The sequence below is a fragment of the Salmo salar genome, chromosome 16, assembly GCF_965601325.2.
Source record: "Salmo salar chromosome 16, fSalSal1, whole genome shotgun sequence".
NCBI lineage: Eukaryota > Metazoa > Chordata > Actinopteri > Salmoniformes > Salmonidae > Salmo > Salmo salar.
Window position 1 is genome coordinate 5,871,067 of NC_138306.1, and position 24,384 is coordinate 5,895,450.

Sequence of the window (24,384 nt, forward strand, 5' to 3'; positions counted from 1 at the left end):
CCTAAATTCACATACTACTATCCAAATTTTCATTCGCCAGTGAGATACACCAATATATATATAGTTGTAAACACTGTGTTTAGGCATGGTCAGGAGTAAACTAAACATATGAGACTGGGTGTAGCATGGTTAGGTGTATGATACATTTACATGTTAGGTGAAAAACAAATCAAATCACACACAAAAAAATGACTCAAAAACAATTATATGTGAAAGAGTGGTATTTCTCTCTCTGGGAAAATCAACGCAAATGAGAGATAGTTACCATGTAATGACATGGTCAACAGCAGCATAGACAGCGACACTACATGTAGATAGGCAACCATAATCAAAACACAGCATCCAGTCAGAGACTACAGTAAACATCTATAAGGTTTGCCATCTAGCTTTATTTTAACTCTACATTTAGGGACAAACATTCTTCATTAGGTATGCCTCACACCTTACATGGTATTTACTGTACTCACATATGAAAGATAATTTGGACAGGAGCGCTCCTGTGTGTGTGTTTGTGGTACAGGCAAAGATATGTACTGCCCTTCGTGTAGCTCAAGACTACATAATACATCATAAAACTATATTCAAAACATACCTCCCGATTCTCCACTCATCTCCAGAAGTGTGCACTTCTACACTCCCTGTCATGGAATTAACAATGGAGGAAGATCCCTCCTGCCAATGCTTACACTAATCGAACGCTTTAAATCCAAGACAGGGAGTGTGCAAGTGCACACTTCAGGAGAAGGATGGAGAATTGAGACGCTTTAAACAAATTGACACCAGTGCATTTTCCAAGTTGGCCATCTCTGCAGTCCAGGTAGGTTTGAGAGAACAGGGCTTAGGGGAAGAGCATAGGGCATAGTGTCCATGTGGGAGGGAGAGCGTATGGAGGTAGAGGCCATCACCACAGGTGTGTTTCTCTGATCTCAGCAATCACCTGACTGGCTTTCTGCAAGGCCTGTGGACATAGGATGGAGACGGGGTCAAAACTTTCATATAAACTCAGCAAGAAAAGAAACGTCCTCTCACTGTAAACTGTGTTTATTTACAGCAAACTTAACATGTGTAAATATTTGTATGAACATAAGATTCAACAACTGAGACATAAGCTGAACAAGTTCCACAGACGTGACTAACAGAAATTGAATAATGCGTCCCTGAACAAAGGGGGGGGGGGGGTCAAAATCAAAAGTAACAGTCAGTATCTGGTGTGGCCACCAGCTGCATTAAGTACTGCAGTGCATCTCCTGCTCATGGACTGCACCAGATTTGTCAGTTCTTGCTGTGAGATGTTACCCCACTCTTCCACCAAGGCACCTGCAAGTTCCCGGACATTTCTGGGGGGAATGGCCCTAGCCCTCACCCTCTGATCCAACAGGTCCCAGACGTGCTCAATGGGATTGAGATCCGGGCTCTTGCAGGAAACCACGCACAGAACGAGCAGTGTGGCTGGTGGCATTGTCATGCTGGAGGGTCATGTCAGGATGAGCCTGCAGGAAGGGTACCACATGAGGGAGGAGGATGTCTTCCCTGTAACGTACAGCGTTGAGATTGCCTGCTGTGACACACCGCCCCAGACCATGACGGACCGTCCACCTCCAAATCGATCCCGCTCCAGAGTACAGGCCTCGGTGTGACGCTCATTCCTTCAACGATAAACGCGAATCCGACCATCACCCCTGGTGAGACAAAACCGTGACTCGTCAGTGAAGACCACTTTTTGCCAGTCCTGTCTGGTCCAGCGACATGGGGTTTGTGCCCATAGGCGACGTTGTTGCCGGTGATGTCTGGTGAGGTCCTGCCTTACAACAGGCCTACAAGCCCTCAGTCCAGCCTCTCTCAGCCTATTGTGAACAGTCTGAGCACTGATGGAGGGATTGTGCATTCCTGGTGTAACTCGGGCAGTTGTTGCCATCCTGTACCTGTCCCGCTGGTGTGATGTTCGGATGTACCGCTCCTGTACAGGTGTTGTTACACGTGGTCTGCCACTGAGAGGACGATCAGCTGTCTGTTCTGTCTCCCTGTAGCGCTGTCTTAGGTGTCTCATAGTACGTACATTGCAATTTATTGCCCTGGCCACATCTGCAGTCCTCATACCTCCTTGCAGCATGCCTAAGGCACGTTCACACAGATGAGCAGGGACCCTGGGCATCTTTCTTTTGGCGTCAGTAGAAAGGCCTCTTTAGTGTGCTAAGTTTTCATAACTGTGACCTTAATTGCCTACCATCTGTAAGCTGTTAGTATCTGAACGACCGTTCCACAGGTACATGTTCATTAATTGTTTACAGTTCATTGAACAAGCATGGGAAACAGTGTTTAAACCCTTTACAATGAAGATCTGTGAAGTTACTTGGATTTTTACGAATTATCTTTGAAAGACAGGGTCCTGAAAAAGGGACGTTTCTTTTTTTGTTGAGTTTAGATACAAATAGTATGCGCACACACACACTACCTTGAGCATGTCTGCAGCCTCATTGCGTCTCTGGGCCATGTCTTCAGACTCAGTGAGCAGGTCATCTAACAGACCTGCCTTATACAGCTGACCCACCAGCTCACTCTGCAGGCTGTCTTTCACATGGTTCACTAAGAAGTGCATCACCGCCTTGGGCACGCTGCAGGGAGGAGCGCAAAGGGAGAGAGAAGTATAGAAAGGGTGGATGAGAGAAAAAGTGTGAGATTGAGGGGGAAAACAATTTGACTCTTAAGTACAGGAAACAACAGATCTTTAAGCAATCGAGATGGCGCCAAGTAGAAAAGAGAATGAAAAACTATTTCAACATCGAACAGAAACTGCAGGAGAGGGAGTCTAACAGCAAGTAAAGCAGAGCAGCACCATACCTGTCCTGGATGTTTTTCCTGACGATGAGGAAGTAGGACTTGATGAGTCTCTCGATGACCTCACAGTCCCTCTGCTCTCGAGAAGACAGCTTCCTGGAAACGGGAACAGGCTGGGGGATATACAGAGTCAAACAGGCCAATCACTGACGTGCTACTTCTCAGAGGTCATTAACATTGTGGTGCTATGAAACGTGTTTGGACTTCGAGCAGTAGCTAGTCCCATTCCATTCGTACCCTTCCTTGGCCCTAACCCTTCAATGTCTGCAGATCTGAAGGCGCTGGATAGGCATAAGCAGAGTAGTGAGAAGTTTCCACCATATTAATGGCTTACACTTCAAAGTTCTGCTCATCTCTTGTGGACAGATCTACATCAACATAACCGGTACTCTAGAATCTGTCAGGGAGGAATGGGGTAATGAGCAGCAGTAGTTTCAGTGTTTTTTGTCACTGGTTATTTGTAGAAGTTAAGATTTCGCAGGTTGTCATCTTTTGATTTTCGGACGGGGAGGAGACATTCGGCCCATAACTTGCAGAGAGGGTGGAGCGCCTCGCCTCGTCTACCATCTCTTATCACGTGTTGGACCCAGAACTTAACCTGTTAGGGCTAGGGGGCAGCATTTGCACGTCTGGATAAAAAAAATGTACCCGATTTAATCTGGTTACTAATCCTACCCAGTAACTAGAATATGCATATACTTATTATATATGGATAGAAAACACTCTAAAGTTTCTAAAACTGTTTGAATGGTGTCTGTGAGTATAACAGAACTCATTTGGCAGGCAAAACCCTGAGACATTTTCTGACAGGAAGTGGATACCTGATGTGTTGTATTACCTTTAAACCTATCCCATTGAAAAACACAGGGGCTGAGGAATATTTTGGCACTTCCTATTGCTTCCACTAGATGTCACCAGCCTTTACAAAGTGTTTTGAGTCTTCTGGAGGGAGATCTGACCGAACAAGAGCCATGGAACGATGATGTCCCATTAGACACCTGGCGCGCGAGTTCATGTTGGGTACCCTCGTTCCAATACGTTATAAAAGAGTATGCATTCGTCCACCTTGAATATTATTCATGTTCTGGTTAAAAAAGGCCCTAATGATTTATGCTATACAACGTTTGACATGTTTGAACGAACGGAAATATATTTTTTCCCCTCGTTCATGACGAGAAGTCCGGCTGGCTTAGATCATGTGCTAACAAGACGGAGATTTTTGGACATAAATGAGCTTTTTTGAACAAAACTACATTCGTTATGGACCTGTGATACCTGGAAGTGACATCTGATGAAGAGAATCAAAGGTAATGGATTATTTACATAGTATTTTCGATTTTAGATCTCCCCAACATGACGTCTAGTCTGTATCGCAACGCGTATTTTTCTGGGCGCAGTGCTCAGATTATTGCAAAGTGTGATTTCCCAGTAAGGTTATTTTTAAATCTGGCAAGTTGATTGCGTTCAAGAGATGTAAATCTATAATTCTTTAAATGACAATATAATATTTTACCAATGTTTTCAAATTTTAATTATTTAATTTGTGACGCTGACTTGACTGCCGGTTATTGGAGGGAAACGATTTCCTCAACATCAATGCCATAGTAAAACGCTGTTTTTGGATATAAATATGAACTTGATAGAACTAAAAATGCATGCATTGTCTAACATAATGTCCTAGGAGTGTCATCTGATGGAGATTGTAAAAGGTTAGTGCATCATTTTAGCTGGTTTTATGGTTTTGGTGACCCTGTCTTTGACTTGACAAAACATTACACACAACTCTTGTAAATGTACTGTCCTAACATACTCTAAATTTATGCTTTCGCCGTAAAACCTTTTTGAAATCGTAAAACGTGGTTAGATTAAGGAGATGTTTATCTTTCAAAGGGTGTAAAATAGTTGTATGTTTGAAAAATTTGAATTTTGACATTTATTTGGATTCAAATTTGCCGCTCTTGAAATGCACCTGCTGTTGATGGAGTGCACCACGGGTGGCACGCTAGCGTCCCACCTAGCCCATAGAGGTTAATCGAGCAGCTGACTAATTACGTGAGACTTTAGTTTTGGGTTAACCAAGATCACAGTTCTGCAAACATCAAAAGGTATAGTGATAGAATTGGGACTATCTGAGTATCCAACTAGAAGAGATTACCCACCACATCCAGCAGGTTGACAGCGTGGCCCCTCTGAGGGCTGGCAGGGTTGGAGGTCTGGAGCATGGATCTATCTCCACCCATCCCCTCATCTCCCTTCTTCAGCATGCCCCTCCAGTTCCCTGTCCCTCCATCCTGGTCCCCCTGGGGACCCCCACCTGCAGCCTAGAGACAAGGTTATAGACAGACAGACTGGTTAGAGATCTTGTCAAGTGGTTTATTCACTGTTATTGATTCATCCTTTACTTACACAGTTGTCTCCTTGAGATTAAAAATCTATTTTACAAGAGAGAACTGTTCCAAGACAGCAACAATCATTATGCTCGTTAGAATTTATTCCCAAAGATGCTTCTGTCAGGGCTATTACATCACCTAGGCTTGTATGATGTAACATCTACAGACTACACAGTCATGTTTGTAGATACATACACTGACTTTTTGGATTAAAAACGGCATTCTGACAGTGGCACGGCCATATTGTACAAAGAGATCACTCCAGGACCCTTCCTCCGTATAGAAGCACACATGCCGGAAAGAGGTGTAAGATGGGGTATGTAATGACAGAATCAAAGTTCAAGGGGTGGAGTTAGTTAGGGTGGGGGCTCATCAATTTATTAAAACATATCTGTGGGACATTGAAGGGGAACAGATAAGGGGAATTCAGAATTGTGCCCTACACAAAGTAGGATCGTCTACAGGGTTGCAGAGGGGAGTATGAGGGTGGGTCAGTGGAAAGTCCATTGCAAGTCAGTCAATTCAGGAAATTAACTGACATTTTAAGGAACTAATGAAAACCGGATTTTCAGTTAACTTCCTGAAATGAAATGGAATTGGCCCCAATCTTGGTTGAGGTAGGATGCAGGCAGGGCCATGCAGGCATTGGGTGGGTGAGTGGCACACAGTGACACACCTTGGGTCCCTCTCCCTCGGGCGGAGGAAGCTCAGTGGGGGAGAGAGACTGACCACCTGGGCCCTTAAAGGACTAGAGAGAGGGAGAGAGAGAGAGGAGGAAGAGCGGACAGAGAAATAGGACCTAAAAAGCCAGCAACGGAAGAAAAACCTTTACTGAATGAGCTGCGATAGTCTGGTGTGGGAAAAAAAAAACAGCATATGGCTTATATCTCTGCTGTAAAATGTAGAAATCTTCACTTGGCGCAGTAAAGAAACAATTTAACAAATCAAAAGCACAATGAAAGAGGGAGAGTCTTGAGTGTGTTCTGTTACCTTTTCCCTGGGAACTGAGGACGGAAGCTCTCTCATTCTGTTGCGTCTCTGTTCCTAGGAGACAACAATTACTACTAATTAACAACACAACTACAACACTTCTTGTACTTTATAAAAAAAGGTAGAAAACACAGAATAAAGCCATTTCTAAAGCTGTGAATGTTTCTTACCTCGATGTTGTTGTTCATGAGGCCACAGGCATCAGCAAAGTCAGGGTGCTTGGTGTTAATATAGGCCAACTCTATGGCCACCAGGTTGTGAACCTGAGGAGGAGTTGGAATTAGTACACTAAATATAAGCAAACACACTACAAGTGGAGCAGATAACATTCAAGAATAATCCATTTGAAATGCAGTGTAACCGAAAAATGGCTCACCATCTCATTGGTGACCGGTAACCGTTTCCTGAGGAGGGACGTGACCACTTCTACTATGGCATCGTGGAGCTTTGGAAACCTCAACAGCTCCTGGAGAGAGAGAGAGAGATACAACACTCATCAGTGACTTTGGCCAGATGTCAAGAGTCAAAGCAAGTGTTGTTGATGTGAATGTGTGTATGAACAGGCTACCTGGGTGCTGCAGTTGCTGTGTGTGTGTGTGTGTGTGTGTGTGTGTGTGTGTGTGTGTGTGTGTGTGTCTCTCTAGTCTACCTGTGTGCTGTAGTTGGAGCAGTGCTGGATGATCCTCTGCATCTCCTCGTGGACAAGCTCTACACAGCGCAGACTGGGATCCTCCAGTCTCTTTACCTGTCTCTTCACAAGCAGCTCAAACGACACCTCAGGCACAAACAGGGCAGGCCGCGGGCCCTACACACACACACACAGACAGAGACTACATTACCCAACAGCCTCTCTGGCTAACAACACGCAACTGATCTCAACGCACAATAAATCACAGAGCCGATAAAGTTATCCTTATCCAATCTCAAAGAAACGAAAACACCTATTAAACTGATTATCAAAACACTCAACATTCCATCATTCTACTCTGCAAACGAACATTTTTATTTATTTAACTAGGCAAGTGAGTTAAGAACAAATTCTTACTTACAATGACAGCCTAGGAACAGTATGTTAACTGCCTCGTTCAGGGGCAGAACGACAGATTTTTACCTTGTCAGCTCGGGGATTCGATCTAGCAACCTTTCGGTTACTGGCCATACGCCCTAACCACTAAGCTACCTGCCATCCCATACAGCTAAATATGAGAGTCTGTATAGATCAACATACTGAACAAAAATATAAAACACAACAAGTAACAATTTCAATGATTTTACTGAGTTACAGTTCATAAAAAGGAAATAAATACGTGTTAGGCTCTAATCTATGGATTCACGACTGGGCAGGGGCGCAGCCATGGGTGGGCCAGACCCACCCACTGGGGAACCAGGCACAGGCGATAAGAATTTGTTTTTCCCCCACAAAAGGGATTTATTACAGACAGAAAAACTCCTCGGTTTCATCAGCTGTCCGGGTGTCTGGTCTCAGACAATCCCGCAGGTGAAGAAGCCAGATGTGGCAGTCCTGGACAAGCGTGGTTACACGTGGTCTGTGGTTGTGAGGCCAATTCTCTAAAATTACGTTGGAGGCGGCTTATGGTCGAGAAATTAACATGAAATTATCTGGCAACAGCTCTGGTGGACATTCTAGCAGTCAGCATGCCAATTACCTACTCCCTCAAAACGTAAGGCATCTGTGGCATTGTGTTGTGTGACAAAACTGCACATTTTAGAGTGGCTTTTTATTGTCCCCAGCACAAGGTGCACCTGTGTAATGATCATGCTGTTTAATCAGCTTCTTGATACGCCACACCTGTCAGTTGGATGGATTATTTTGGCAGAGGAGAAACGCTCACTAACAGGGATTTGTGTGGATAGAACATTTCTGGGATGTTTTATTTCGGCTCATGAAACATGGGACCAACACTTTACATGTTGCGTTTATATTTTTGTTCAGTTTAGTAGCGCACAATACAGTATATAGCATTGCACACTCACCGTAGCATTCCTAATAGCTGTTAGCACGTCTATGGTGGTCAGACCTCCTAGTGGGTCCACAGACTCCAGCGTCCGACCAAAGGTCTCATGGAAAATATAACAGATTCGCGCTCCACCACACCTGAAAGAGAATGGTCCACTGTTACATATACATGCAACAAAATGTTGAACATTTGTGATCAATGTATTAGCCTAGTTAATTTAGCCCATGTAATCGACCCACTACATTGGACTGCAAAAGCTTCAAATTGGTTGACTTGTGATGCTATACTTGTATGCCCCCTTCTGGTAACTAGAGGTACAAGGATGTTTGAAAAAGGTTCTCCATATCTTCAAATAAATGAAGAAAAAAATGTTTGTATATATATATATATATATATATATATATATATATATATATATATATATATATATATATATATATATATATATATATATATATATATATATATATATATATATATATATATGAAATTACGACTTTTAGTGTAAGAGCTGTTTGACAAGACCGTCTGAAATGTCAGCTTGTTCGGTGGGATGCAGTTCAGGTCTTCCATGGTGACATCGCCAGGTGGTAAATTAGTTAATAGACCAATAAGACAGAATTCCATACCCCTCTGCCAATATCAGCCAATTTTCCCCTTCCTACTCAGACCACTCCCAGACAGTCCTAGCAAAATTCTTGCTTGAGAAATTGCCCTCTGCTACGAAGCTATTTTTGTTTATTTTTGACCATTTTAATTGAAAACAATAACTGAAAGGTACATAATTGTTACCCAGAAATGATTTGATAGAGAAAAACAGCTGCATTGGACCTTCAAGAGAAAAAATAAGTTACTCACAGCTCGGTTGTCTCTATGTACTTGGCGGTGCCCTCGATGGTGTGGCAGTACTCTGCAGCAAACTTGGTGATGAGCTGGAGCAGTGTGGAGCTCTGGTCCTCTACAGGTTCACCATAGCTGCTCAGCAGGGACTGGTACTGGGCCGCCAGCACGTTGATACGAGTCTTTAGCTCCGGGAGACAGTCTCTGATGTGGTGCATCAACAATCTGGCAACAAGGAGAAGAATGAGAAAGTAGAAAAGGCAACAGACAACATGATAGTTGTTAGTTTCTAGTGACATTACACTCTAAAATCATAGTTGGCCAGATGTTTTCAAACCTCAAAAGTACTCTTCTGTTGAGGCCTTGTATGCCTAATATATTATTTCTTTCTCATTCCCAATGTTCCTTTCAGTTATTGTAGCCCCAAGACTGCCGCACAGAGATTTTTTATTATTATTATTATTTTTTTAAATCAGCCCACGGAGAAAAGCACGAGATTGAACTTAACTCTAGAAAGTTTTCCCCTGTTAGTTAACACCATCAACATTTCCCTGTACTGTGGCAATTGTGATCAAATCAATGCAAAATTAGCCACTTTCAATGCAACATACCGAAACAAAACCAACTATGCAGAAGATTTTGCTGTAGGCAGAACACTTCGAAGTAGGATTCAATTGCAGCACGACTCGTACTCTACACAGACCGGTGCGGCATAACCAATCAGAGCTGCAGTAGGTCTATATGCAAATAGACCATTGCCATATCTGGATCTGTGCCATTTACTTTGAACTGGACTGTGTTTACAGGATGAGCGGTCGTGAGCAGATGTGCTTGTTTTGAGATCAAAGTGAGAGCTGCATGTAGCCACGTGTGCACATTTTGTTAATTTCCTTTGCTAGTTGGTGAGTTATTAGCCCAGTTATAGAACATTTGTAGTCAGCAATATGGGCGTGATTGCTTCCTACAAGAGCACAAAACATGTACATTTCTGGACATCTTTGAAAAGCGAGTCAGGTAAAGGCCTTTATTGTCTTAAAGGAGCATTGTATTTTGAGACAGGCTTGAATAAGCTAAGTAGCATAATTTGTCTGATTCTCTGTAATAATGGTATGGGAATAATAATGCATTTTATTTTGTTAAGTGGTTTCTTGCGTCAAAAAACATGTTCAGTCACCTCCTTGTCTGAAGGACAAGTGGAGAAACAGATTAATGTCAAGCCCTGCATGTGTTTTTGAAAGGTTTCATGGAATGTAGGCTGACATTGAACCCCACACATTGGCTGCTACTGTAGGCTGATTGATAGAACAGCTATTTCTATGTTAAAATGTTATGGGATGCATTTTCTCCATTGTTTGTGATGGTAGGTCACTTTGATAGGCCTACATTATGATCAAATAGCTACAGTAGCCTACTTGGCCACTTAAAACTAACTTAATGCAGGTACAGACTCAGAGTTGACAGTAAACGATCACTGGAAGTCACACAGAATATTCACAAAATTCCAGTTTGTGCTAAGCAGACCTGAAATTTGCTAAGTGCCCAATTTTTCAGGGAGGGAACATTGCTCATACCTGTTCAATGTTCTAGCCAGGTATTTGGTTCCGTTTCTGTTGGCGAGGGAGGGATACTTCTTCTGTAGGAAGGCATATTCATCACGGATGGCGTCGGCCACTGTCTTCTTATTGTTGATGTCGAGCTGACTCCTGAAGAAAGTCATGAAGGATAGGACTGCGAGTTATTTTACTACCAGCTCCTCAATCAGTCAGCCTATTGAGTCCACTGGTCGGTCTCTCTCTGTCTCTCTCTGTGTCTCACTCTCTGTGTGTGTGTGCGTCTCTCTCTCTGTGTGTGTGTGTGTGTGTCTCACTCTGTGTGTGTGTGTGTGTGTGTCTCTCTCTCTCTGTCTGTGTGTGTGTGTGTGTCTCTCTCTGTGTGTGTGTTTCTCTCTCTGTGTGTGTGTGTGTGTCTCACTCTGTGTGTGTGTGTGTGTGTGTGTCTCTCTCTGTGTGTGTGCCTCTCTCTCTGTGTGTGTGTGTCTCTCTCTCTGTGTGTGTGTGCGTGTGTGTGTCTCTCTGTGTGTGTGTGTGTCTCTCTCTCTGTGTGTGTGCGTGTCTCTCTCTCTCTCTCTCTCTCTCTCTCTCTCTCTCTCTCTCTCTCTCTCTCTCTCTCTCTCTCTCTCTCTCTCTCTCTCTCTCTCTCTCTCTCTCTCTCTCTCTCTCTCTCTCTCTCTCTCTCTCTCTCTCTCTCTCTCTCTCTCTCTCCTCTCTCTCTCTCTCTCTCTCTCTCTCTCTCTCTCTCTCTCTCTCTCTCTCTCTCTCTCTCTCTCTCTCTCTCTCTCTCTCTGTGTGTGTGTGTGTCTCTCTCTGTGTGTGTGTGTGTCTCTCTCTGTGTGTGTGTCTCTCTCTGTGTGTGTGTCTCTCTCCTCTCTGTGTGTGTGTCTCTCTCTGTCTCTGTGTGTGGTCTCTCTCTCTCTCTGTGTGTGTCTCTCTCTCTCTCTCTGTGTGTCTCTCTCTCTGTGTGTGTGTCTCTCTCTCTGTGTGTGTGTGTCTCTCTCTCTGTGTGTGTGTGTGTGTGTCTCTCTCTCTCTGTGTGTGTGTGTGTGTGCGTGCGTCTCTCTCTGTGTGTGTGTCTCTCTCTCTGTGTGTGTGTGTCTCTCTCTCTGTGTGTGTGTCTCGCTCGCTGTGTGTGTGTGTGTGTGTGTGTGTCTCTCTCTCTCTGTGTGTGTGTGTGTGTGTCTCTGTGTCTCTCTGTGTCTGTGTGTGTCTGGCTCTGTGTGTCTCTGTGTCTGTCTGGCTCTGTGTGTGTCTGTGCGTGCGTGTGTGTGTGTGTGTGTGTGTGTGTCACTCTCTGTGTGTTGTCATTCTCTGTGTGTGTGTCACTCTCACTCTCTGTGTGTGTGTCACTCTCACTCTCTGTGTGTGTGTGTGTGTCACTCTCACTCTCTGTGTGTGTGTCACTCTCACTCTGTGACTAGTGATGACCAGCCACTCGGCAAGCTGCCCGCTCAACGCCATCCCTGCCTCCCTTCTCCAGACCATCTTTCCCATTCCTCATCCCTGACCACCGGTTTTCACTGGCAACTCATCCTCCTCGGACTTCAAAATGGCCAGAGTTGCTCCCTTCCTCAAGAAACCAACATTTTTTTTTTTTATAAATACAGACCGGTATCCCTTATTTTCTTTCCAAAAAAGCTTAAGCATGCCATCTCTCCAACTCCCTCGCAGAACGAGCTTCTTGACCCTAACCACTCAGGCTTCAAGACGGGTCCCTCAACCGAGACTGTTCTTCTCCGTGTCATGGAGACTCTCTGCACTGCCAAAGCTGACTTTCGCTCCTTTGTTCTCATCCTCCTAAAATCTATTCACTGCCTTCGACACAGTGAACCATCAGATCCTCCTCTCCACCCTCTCAGGGCTGGGTGTCTCAGGCACTGCACACTCTTGGATTGCATCCTACCTGGCAAGCCGCTCCTACCAGATGACGTGGATAGGATCTTTGTCTGCACCACATGCTCCCACTACTGGTCTCCCCCAAGGCTCGGTTCTCCATATAGACACTCTACTCCGTCATATCCTCACATGGTCTCTCCCATCACTGCTATGCAGATGACACTCAACAACTTCTCCCCCCCCCCCTTCTGACACCCAGGTGGCGACACGCATCTCTGCGTGCCTGGCAGAGATGCGTGTCTAGCTCAACCTCGACAAGATGGAGCTACTTTTCCTCTCGTGGAAGACCTGGCCGCTCCAAGTCTTTTCCATCACGGCGATTGCAAATAACTTTGCCGTGAGCACGGACAACACCATGTCGTTCTCTGCCAACATCAAAGCAGTGACTCTCTCCTGCATGTTTATCCTCTACAACATCCGTAGACTACTACCCTACCTCACACAGGACGTGGCGCAGGTCCTAATCCAGGCACTTGCCATCTCCCATCTGGACTACTGCAACTCACTGTTGGCTCGGCTCTCCGCTAGTGCCATCAAACCCCTGCAACTTATCCAGAACTTTGAGGAAAAATGTACTTACTATGACAGATAATTATGTGGTTGTCCCACATAGCCATCTTAAGATGAATGCACTAAGTCGCTCTGGATAAGAGTCTGCTAAGTGACTCAAAAGTAAATGTACATAGTACGGTAAAAGAAACTCCTAACAAAACTTAAGGAATGCTGGCCCTTTTCCCATTTTGATCCTAAGTGACTGTTGGCTTCTAACACCCTTTTACATACTGGACCCTTGCTATATTCAACATGTTAGAGACTGAATATTATTGTGTCATGGTGCAGACCTGTTGACCACGCCAATGAGGCCAAGTTTAACAGGGATGACCCGGCCCATCAGAACGTCCATGGCATCTGTCCCAGCATCCATCAGGTCCAGTTTGGTCACCACTGCTAACGTCCTCCTGCCTACACAGTGACACAAACCCCAGAACCCACAGTCAAAAAGCATATCAGAGTAGGAGTGTTAATCTAGGATCAGGTCCCCCCCCCCGTCCATAAAATCTTATTCATTATGATCTGAAAGGCAGATCCTAGGTCGTCTACCTTACTCTGAGATGCTTTATGAATACGGGACCAGATCCACAGCCATGATAACTAAACCTTTCCGCAGTTACCTCCAAATAGGGCCAGGAGTTTAGCCTATAACTAGAGGCTAGAGTTTTCCTGGTCAAGTGAGATAGTCAGGAAAAACTCCTGGGCCTACATCCAGGTAATCAAGAGTTTTTGTAAGGCGGTGTACGACATGGCGTGTCTGATAAGGATTAGAGGAACCAGTAGGTGACAGACTAAGGTTAACAGAGAGAGCAAGAGTGGTGGAGAGAGGAGAGAGATGCAGAGACCGGCAGAGAGAGAGACAGACACACAAAAAGAAGAGGCATAGACAAACAAAAAAAGAGAAAGAGACTGAGTGAAGAAGCGATTGAGGTGTTTACCGTCGGGGTCGACCTCGCGGGCAACTTTGAGGGCCTCTGAGGTGGCCATGTCTGTGTTGGCCGCAGTCACAGCCAGGATGATAGAGTTGGGGTTAGAGATGTGCTTCACGATCAAGTCTTTGATCTGCACCTCTATGTCTTTGGGCTGGTCTCCCACTGGGACCTGGGTAGAACATGCCATACACAATTCATTCCTGCCCATATCATTAGTTCAAACCATAGTTGGAGTTCTATCTCCCTCAATAAACTTGGAAAGAGAGGTGGTTCAGTGCATGAAAGATAGGATCCCAGGCACTGAGATCACCTAAGACTTGCGTTAGCTCCCAGAGCTAATGCCAAGGTGTTAGCGCAGACAGCTAAATAAGTATTGTGGCGGGTTCAAACCAACTCGATCACACTTGAGCAACTCAATTTGCTTTTATATTTGAAATAAAAACACCTTGCTTTGTGTGTACCTTTGTGATACCTGGCAGATCCACTAGTGTGAGGTTGACTACGTGAGGGGAGAAGATCTTCAGGTGAATGGGCTCATCAGTGATTCCCTGGAAGAAAACAAAGAAATGTCAATTCAGCAGTTGGCAATGATAACATCTGTTTGACATTGCTTAGGACTACCTTTGCATCAACTCATTTTTTATTGTTGACATACCTTGTTATTGCCAGAAACTCTTTCTGTTTCAGCTTCGATCTCGAGCCTGATTTCATCGAAGTCTGTGTAGATCTAAAAACAAATACATGTTTATGGGTACTGCGCAGCGTAAGAAATTATTAAATTATGGTTTATATAGCTGCATATGACAAATGTAAATGTGATTTACTATGATCTGGACCCAACAGCAAAAGATCACTACAGAAATCTAAATATAATCAAATCTTACAAATGTAAACATAAAGAAAAAAGCATCCTCCATCACCCACTGCATCAATGCCGTTTACAGTATAGCACATCACAAGGGTTTCTCTGTTCACGCATGAAGGACCTAAAGCACCAGAGCAAATGACTGTGTTTGCACACATCTCGACCGCGCGTTCTGCCCCATTCCCTCAGCACGACCGCGCGTTCTGCCCTATTCCCTCAGCACGACCGCGCGTTCTGCCCTATTCCCTCAGCACGACCGCGCGTTCTGCCCTATTCCCTCAGCACGACCGCGCGTTCTGCCCTATTCCCTCAGCACGACCGCGCGTTCTGCCCCATTCCCTCAGCACGACCGCGCGTTCTGCCCTATTCCCTCAGCACGACCGCGCGTTCTGCCCCATTCCCTCAGCACGACCGCGCGTTCTGCCCCATTCCCTCAGCACGACCGCGCGTTCTGCCCTATTCCCTCAGCACGACCGCGCGTTCTGCCCTATTCCCTCAGCACGACCGCGCGTTCTGCCCTATTCCCTCAGCTCGACCGCGCGTTCTGCCCCATTCCCTCAGCTCGACCGCGCGTTCTGCCCCATTCCCTCAGCTCGACCGCGCGTTCTGCCCTATTCCCTCAGCTCGACCGCGCGTTCTGCCCTATTCCCTCAGCTCGACCGCGCGTTCTGCCCTATTCCCTCAGCTCGACCGCGCGTTCTGCCCCATTCCCTCAGCTCGACCGCGCGTTCTGCCCCATTCCCTCAGCTCGACCGCGCGTTCTGCCCCATTCCCTCATCTTGACTGTATATCACGCCCTATTCCCTCATCTTGACTGTATATCACGCCCTATTCCCTCATCTTGACTATATATCACGCCCTATTCCCTCATCTTGACTGTATATCACGCCCTATTCCCTCATCTTGACTGTATATCACGCCCTATTCCCTCATCTCTACTTTATTCTCTGGGCCATTCCCTCTAGAAGACAGTACTACTGTACATCCTCCTGTGTCTTCTTTGCCTGCGACTGTGAAAGGGTGTGCGCCTGAGGTGATTAAAATAGGATTCCTGTCAAACAAACTCTCCAGACAAAGCTACAAAACTCATATAGCATTTCCAGTGATCTTCAGTCAGTAAACCAATACAATGCTTTGCACGCATGCCTATATCAGGTCAATCAAGTATTTCAGCTGCATGTCTATTTGTAGCAGTGAAAGGGCAGGGAACTCCACTGAGATGAACAGATAGTTGGAGGAGGTGCTTCGCTTTGTCAGCAACCTGCAGGCTTTGAACCAACACAGAAACTAGCTCTGAGGAATGGTTATGGAGATATACCTTGCTTTTGGTGTGTAGAAACTTGCCCCATTCCTCTCCATCGACACCTACGGGAACATAAACACAAGACAGTGTCATTCCCATTCCCCAGCCTGTCTGGCAGATGTCATTTGGAGTAGTACTTTAATGACCAGTGTTGTGATTATAGAGCAGGTCCCAATTCACTCCCTTTCCCTTGGCCCTAACCCATGTTTGCATATCTGAAGGGTCTGGATAGACATACAAAGTGCAGTGGTGGAGCATCCACCAGATCAAGCACATCTTACAGAGCTGTAAAGAAAGGTTAGGGCCAGGGGAGTGAATTGGGACCGGCTGATACTGTCATTGGGTTGGGTTGAGTTGTTCAGCTGGGATGGGAATACATCCTGCAGGCCAATAACCCAGAGGCTTGAACAAACAATACAGTGAGAAATGTTGTTTGTCAGAAAAAAAATGCCTGTGAGACAAGCCAAAGCATGGTTGGTGCGCTATGGGGAGCACAGCATACGCTACTACCTAGCTACCAAACACTTTTGATAAACAACAAAGTTATTCTTTCAACTAATAAATCAATGTATTAGTTGGATTATTTAAACAAAGAATTACCTACCAAACTAAGAAAGCAAAATCAGCTGTTTGAGGACATTTTAAATGAACATGAATTGGAACAGAACATTTAAATTTGCCCTTAAAAAGGCCATACTTACCATGATTTCTGACAAAGTTGACACCGGTCATGCACTCCGGAATAGTTTTTATTTTATACAGGATGTCCTTATACAGACAATCAAGTGTTTTGTCTGAAACACGAGACTGACCTTGTTGGGCTTGATTCGCTGAATCAAGCTAAGCCAAAGTCTGGCAGCTTAAATCAAGGCTACAAAAACAATAGGCAGGATGGAAGGGGGGCAAAATGAAAGGGATAGGCCTAGAGTAAGAAGCTGATGATCGAACACTAACAAAAGGCAAGGAGAAACAATGAAAAGGAGACCTTTGTAATAGCGCCCGTTTTTCCAGGCATTGGGGTCTGTGGTTCAGGAGAGATCAGATGACAGGTGAAAATGGTTAGCCGTTAGCCTAGCTGCAGCTCCTGCACCATGGCCATCTGCAGCAATGCAGTACTTTTTGACATGATCCATCCGGTGTGTGACTATTCCCAACAGCAGGGCACAGGCTTGGTTTTGTGTTCAAATGTCTTGGGATGACATTGAGGATTGAGTAGCATGACATTGCACGCTGTTGTGACTTAATGGCTCAGTAATAATATTCAGGAGCCTCTAAATATAACGTGAGTAGAATCTGAGGGAAATACTATTTTTTTGTCAATACCTTGCCATATTTACTGCAGTATATTAGCTAGCTTTTATGGACACTAGCTGGATATTAGCTAGTACTCAGACGGAGTGCTACAGACTTGAATATATGCCGAGTTATCAACACACAGTGACAAAAAGAAAACAACAGACAGTCACAAAAGGACAGTCTGAACTAGAGGAATTTAAACAGTCATCTAATGACTGTAGACATGAGGGACAGGACGGGGAAGGGGGGGGGGTCAACAACAACATGTGCCCTGCAGAGACACCGTGCAGCACAGCTCCCTGGGACTGACATGGAGAAGAAATGTCAGCCCACAGAGAAACACAAGGTTGAACTTCACTCAACTTCTAGAGTTTTCCCTGTTAACACTATCAACGTTTCCTTTTACTGTGGCGAATCAATGCAATAGCCACTTTCAATGCAACATACCCAAACAAAATTAACTATACACGACTTAGTATGCAAAACTAACTATGCAAAACTAACTATGCAAGAGATTTTGTTGTAGGCAGAACGCATCGGAGTAGGATTCTATTGTATCGACACGCACGACTCAGCCCGTACTCTACACAGACCGGTGCGGCATAACCAAGCACAGCTGCAGTAGGTCTATATGCAAATTGACCATTGCCATATCTGGATCTGTGCCATTTACTTTGAACAGGACTGTGTTTACAGCATGAGTGGTCGTGAGCTGATGTGCTTGTTTTGAGATCAAAGCAAGAGCTGCATGTAGCCATGTGTGCACATTTTGTTCGTATCCTTTGCAATTCAATGAATTATTAGCCCAGTTAGAGATCATTTGTAGTCAGCAATGGGGGCGTGATTGCTTCCTACAAGAGCACAAAGTGTACATTTCTGGACATCTTTGAAAAGCGAGTCTGGTAAAGAGCTTTTTTTTGTCTTAAATGGGCAGTGTTGTATTTTGAGACAGACTTGAATAAGCTACGTAGCCAATAGGCAGAGGGTAGAAAAATGTGTCTGATTCTCTGTAATAATGGTATGGGAATAATAATGCATTTTATTTTGTAAAGTGGTTTCTTGCATCAAACACCACAAAAACATTTTCAGTTACGTGGATAAACAGGTTAATGTTAAGCCCTGCATGTGTTTTTCAAAAGTTTCATGGAATCTAGACCTACAATGAACACCAGACATTGGTTGCTACTGTAGGCTGATTGATAGCTGTTCTACTTCTATGTTAAAATGTTATGGGATGGATTTTCTCAATTGCCTACATTATGATCAAACAGCTACAGTAGCCTACATGGACACTGTTAAAACTAACTTAAAGTGGGTACAGCTTCAGTGTTCACAGTAAACGCACGCTGGAAGTTGCACAGAATTTTCCCAACGTTCAAGTTTGCGCTCAGCAGAGGTACAGAGGAATCTTTTTCAAAAACCTTGGTTGGAGGATTCCCTTGCAGAATTAGAAGGGAATAGCTTAAGCAGAGGAGGGCTCCTCCAACCAGGGTTTCTGAAAACCTGGGAACTTTGGGGAAATTCACAGAATTTTACAACCCTAAAGCAGTGATAGTGTTGTGTTCACAGTACCATTCTCCTCGCTGGTCTTCCTGCGGTCCTCTGGGTCCACGTGGACCAGCTGGAGGATGAGGGGCCGACGGGTGACAACACCAGTACCACGGGGCAGAAGGTCTCTGCCCACCAGAGCCTCTAGCACCGAACTCTTCCCACTGCTCTGGAGACAGAAACACATAACATGCTCACCTACAGAGTGAAAGTAGAAGTGAGCAAGTAGTAAACATCGCCTACAAAATTAAAGTCCAACTGAGGCTACGACAGCCATTACTCATCACAAGTCAAATCTTTCCACAACATTTGAACCTACCTGATGTCACCTCAGCTGCACCTGGATGCAGTTGACCTAATTTAGCTTGGGCTCGATTCATGTGTGGCAATTATAGAACTGACAGGGTCAAGGATTTTTCAAAAGATCCCCTCTGTGTGCATCTGTCCTTTTGAAAAGCACTAATGAATAACGAGACAAGAGCAGACATACACTTGGAGCATCCAAGGGGTTGCCTTCTTGTCGCCATGGCACCTTCAGTTCAGACGGTTGCCAAAGGGCTGAGACAGTGACAAAGAAGGTGACAGACCAGTGAAGGTGTCAGAGAGGATGCCATGCTACTGTAAACCTATTAGGTAACACCTAGGCCAACAAGAGCTGTGTGTGGAGAGAAGAGTACAGGTGTAGCCTATATGATGATAATAATTCATTGGATTTATATAGAGCTTTCTACCAACTGAGGAACTCAAAGCACTTTAGACAGTAGGGGGAACCTTCACTGCACTGGGGCATTGGGATCTCTATCCTTAGACCAGGTGGAAGCGTGCCGTGAAGATAATTTGGCACCAGACAACGTGATGGGCAACATTTAAAATGACCAGACATCCCCTTGCATTGGGTGTGTAACACATTACACGGAACCCATTACACGCATCGTGTGCTATCGTGTATACATTTATTTTGTCCCCCTACACCAAACGCGATCACGACACGCAGGTTAAAAAATCAAAACAAACTCTGAACCAATGACATTAATTTGGGGACAGGTCAAAAAGCATTAAACATGTATGGCAATTTAGCTAGTTAGCTTGCACTTGCTAGCTAATTTGTCCTATTTAGCTAGCTAATTTGTCCTGGGATATAAACATTGAGTTATTTTACCTGAAATGCACAAGGTCCTCTACTCTGACAATTAATCCACAAATAAAACGGCCAACCGAATCATTTCTAGTCCTCTCCTCCTTCCAGGCTTTTTCATCTTTGAACTTATATGGTGATCGGCATCTAAACTTTCATAGTATTACCACGACGACCGGCAAAACAGTTCGTCTTTCCATCACCCACGTGGGTATAACCAATGAGGAGATGGCACGTGGGTACCTGCTTCTATAAACCAATGAGGAGATGGGAGAGGCAGGACTTTCAGCGCGATCTGCGTCAGAAATAGAAAGGAGTTCTATTTTAGCCCTTGGCATCGCAGACGCTCGTTGACGAGTGCGAGCAGCATGGGTGCAATAATCGAATAACATGGATTTCTACATTTATTTTGCGATGCTCGCGCACGCGACGTGTCCGGTCTGGTCAGCATGTTAGGACATCCACCAAAGGTAATCAAAACTCACATTTAGATTATTGTAATTCATTTTAACAGAACAGAAATATGCCTGTAACGTAGCAATAATAAATAAAGTATAACAATGTTCTTATACCAACATGACAGGTATAAAAAAAAAATTTAAATAAACATTGCACATTGTGTTTTAATCCCTGGTATAAATCATAAATTAATATATAATTTAAGAAAAGACATTTAGCCTAGAAGACCAAGACCCCTACACAGTAATACAACTTCAAAATATAATATTAGTATAATATAATTTGCGAACAACCTGTCCTATAGAAAATTTGTATGAAATGTTTTATTAATAAATAACAGCCGTTTTCAAATACAATCTAGGCCTCTAGAATTTAAAATGTAGCACAGCCATGAACATTTTAAATTAGGTGTAATAACTAAACACGGCTGTCTACGAACACCAGGGCCAGAATGGATCCAGCTTGTCAAATTAACGTTAGATTTGACTTTTCTTAGCAGGTCAGGAGAATTAACGTTTGGAAAAAGGGTTAGCTAAAATGCCCCCCTGCCCCCCCCAAAAACAAAGAAATTGACGAATTTCCCTTCTATCCATGACTGGGCCAGCCCGCCCCACTCCCACTGCAATCCAGCAGTGGAAAGAGGACACTCTAGGCAGCCACAAAATTAAGAAATTATAAAACAGACCCCAGCGCAACAGGGCTGTCAACTGAATGGGGACTAGAGAAAGAAACATTTGATTAAAAACCCACATTGTTCCAAGAAATATAATTCAATCTGTAAATAAACTACATTTGTTAAGGCTGGTTCATTGAGAGAAAGCTTATTTTACAACGCTCCTGTGAAACGAGGCCTGCGCCATGCATTCATGAAACCACTTGTTTCCAAAACTCAAATTAAGGAGGCTATAATTTGCCTCTAATTTACTTCGGTTTGCGGCAGACCTTGGCCTGCTCAAAGTGAGCCGCTGATGTTGGGAAGTAAAAACTGTCCAACTACTTGGAGCAGCTTGCGATGCGCTCCTTGGAGCCTCGTTACTTTGCCCTCAAGAAGGTACGATCTTGAGGCAATCTTTACTCTGTTGGCGGGCACACTGGAAACGGGGTACACTTGGCTGAAGTCCCTTACATGCTGAGCAGACCGCTCGTCCTCCTGCGCATGTTGATTTTGTCCACCCACATGTGATCAGGACACGCAGGTTGAAATATAAAAACGAACTCTGAACGAACTATATTAATTGGGGGACGGGTTGTAAAAGCATTAAACATTGAAAGATGAATCACCCACGTGGGTATATGCTCCTAAAAACCAATGAGATGGGAGAGGCGGGACTTGCAGCGCATCAAGCGTCACAAATAGAACCAAGTCCTATTTTAGCACTGCAGGCACTTGTTGATACGCATGAACAGTGTTTGTGCAATGATTGAATAACATGTGTAAATGTATTTTGCAACGCTTGCTCAGGCAGTGTGGTCAGCATGGTACATTCAATCATAGCACCCACACTGCTAGTGAGTCTGTGTAGCCAGTTGGTAAAATATAACTTGGTTTTATTGGCATGATGCGCTGCAAATCTCCTCATTGGTTTTTAGTTGCATATACCCACGTGGGTGAATGAAAGATAAACTGAGGTCCACACTCCTGTCCAGTTGGTAGTGGTAATGCACCAGTTGGTTGCCAACTGACATATAATGAATGATAATTCAAGCAATAAGAAAAGGTAGCGATGTCTTGGAAGAATTAATTGATGTTTTCATTCATCAAAACCACAAGTCTTCAAAGGCTAGAGGGGGATACCAGTGTAAACAAGTCAGTAAATGTGTAATACGTACATTTAGAGACACGTGATGACATTTACATTTCAATGGCGCCTTCTGCTGAGCACAGCTGTTTTAACATTACACAGGGCTAACGTTAACCAGGTTCCACTGCCTGTCAAATTCGCTATAACCAACTAGTTAGCAGCTCATGATTCATAGCCACTAGCCAGCTAACTATCTAGCTAGCTAGCTAACTAACTAAGTTGCTACAGCTAAGGTAACTATAGTAACGTTAGCTAACCTTTCCTCGAAAACACAGTACACGTAAATGTTCAGGTACTATGAAATATCTCGAAGTGGAACTGCGCGATACAGACAACAGTACTATAGCTAACGTTAAGGGAATGCAACTAGCTGAGGGGATGCTAGTTAGCTGGACAGCGATTCTTACCTGCGTTCCAACAACAGCAATCTGCGGCAGCTGGATAATGTCGGCGCCAACTGTATTAAACACATCTTGTAATTTATTTATGACAGGGATAAGGGCCTCCATGGCTCTGAAAATGTAGTACCTGTCAAATAAACGACCTAACTAGCCTGCTAAACACAGGCACAAAGTCATCCAACGTCCCTCACACTGCCACCTTTTACCCGGCCCAGAAAACTGCGCACAAAATAATTCAGCGTTGCATTATGGGACTTGGAGTTTTTATATATATATTTTACTTTAATTTAACTAGGCAGGTCAGTTAAGAACAAATTCTTATTTACAATGACGGCCTACCAAAGGGAAAAAAGGCCTCCTGCGAGGACGGGGGCTGGGATAAAAAAAATATATATATATATATTAAAATAGGACAGAACACACATCACGACAAGAGATACAACACTACATAAAGAGAGACCTAAGACAACAACATAGAGTAATGACCTGCCTAGATCATAAAGGAACATTGTCCAGACAGAGGATTGAGTTAACGAATTGACGGTTTATTAACCCAACTTAACACAGGCTACTGTTTGGCCGAAGCCCACGCCAAATAAATGAAAGGTACCCTACAAACCAACCGTGACCTTCTCTTGTGAAGGCCAGACGTAAGAGGGAGAATAATGGCTAAACCTGGTCTTAACCTCCAATGCTCCATCCCCACTGCCCAACCCCCCTCCACGCCACACCGCCAACCACCAGGATGCCCGGCATCAGAACATTCCCGTGATTGGCAGATAGCAGGTTGATTGGCATGTCGGCCCCCGCGAACACCGGGTACTGGTAAGTACAACACCACCAACTAATAGTCTAACACATAACACACAGCTGTCTGTGCGGGTCACTACAATAGCATGGTAGTGACACAACAACAACATGGTAGCAGCACAAAACATGGTACAAACATTATTGGGCACAGACTACAGCACAAGGGGCTGAAGGTAGAGGCAACAATACATCGCACAAATCAGCCACAACTGTCAGTAAGAGTGTCCATGATTGAGTCTTTGAATTAAGAGATTGAGATAAAACTGTCCACCTTGAGTGTTTGTTGCAGTTTGTTCCAGTTGCTAGCTGCAGCGAACTGAAAAGACGCACGACCCAGGGATGGGTGTGCTTTCGGGACCTTTAACAGAATGTGACTGGTAGAACGGGTGTTGTATATGGAGGATGAGGGCTGCAGTAGATATCTCAGATCAGGGGGGAGTGAGGCCTAAGAGGGTTTTATAAATAAGTATCAATCAGTGGGTCTTGCGACAGGTATACAGAGATGACCAGTTTACAGAAGAGTATAGAGTGCAGTGATGTGTCCTGTAAGGAGCATTGGTGGAAAATCTGATGGCCGAATGGTAAAGAACATCTAGCCGCTCGAGAGCACCCTTACCTGCCGATATATACATTATGTCTCCGTAATCTAGCATGGGTAGGATGACCATCCTACCGATCCTCGACTTCAGTGATGTCATCTATAAAATAGCCTCCAACACTCTACTCAACAAACTGGATGCAGTCTATCACGGTGTCATCCGTTTTGTCACCAAAGCCCCATACACTACCCACCATTGC

The 24,384-nt window shown here is 44.4% G+C and overlaps 1 protein-coding gene across 2 annotated transcripts; it reads right to left on the reverse strand.

The window, feature by feature from the left end:
* Positions 1-369: 369 nt before the first annotated feature.
* LOC106573080 (dynamin-1-like protein) lies at positions 370-23,000 on the reverse strand. 2 transcript variants are annotated; one of them, XM_014147754.3, is made up of 19 exons: positions 22,783-23,000; positions 19,004-19,148; positions 16,151-16,197; positions 14,623-14,694; positions 14,429-14,515; positions 13,974-14,136; positions 13,326-13,446; positions 10,606-10,737; positions 9,053-9,259; positions 8,211-8,331; positions 6,865-7,020; positions 6,592-6,681; positions 6,386-6,478; positions 6,216-6,269; positions 5,902-5,973; positions 4,995-5,156; positions 2,839-2,948; positions 2,453-2,612; positions 370-958 (listed from the first exon to the last, which is right to left on the reverse strand). In XM_014147754.3, the coding sequence occupies exons 1-19, from the start codon at positions 22,882-22,884 to the stop codon at positions 902-904; spliced, it is 2,151 nt and encodes a 716-aa protein (XP_014003229.1). In that variant the 5' UTR covers positions 22,885-23,000; the 3' UTR covers positions 370-901. The 2 variants fall into 2 exon arrangements, with proteins under 2 accessions (XP_014003229.1, XP_014003230.1); XM_014147755.3 differs by lacking the exon at positions 5,902-5,973.
* Positions 23,001-24,384: the final 1,384 nt, after the last annotated feature.

Coding starts and splice junctions, on each gene's coding strand:
- LOC106573080 (XM_014147754.3), bottom strand. CDS start 22,884: ATGGAGGCCCTTATCCCTGTCATAAATAAATTACAAGATGTGTTTAAT. Junction 14,516..14,622: donor GAGTTTCTGGCAATAACAAG/GTATGTCAACAA, acceptor GTTTTCTTCCAG/GGAATCACTGATGAGCCCAT. Junction 8,332..9,052: donor TACATAGAGACAACCGAGCT/GTGAGTAACTTA, acceptor ATTCTCTTTCAG/GTGTGGTGGAGCGCGAATCT.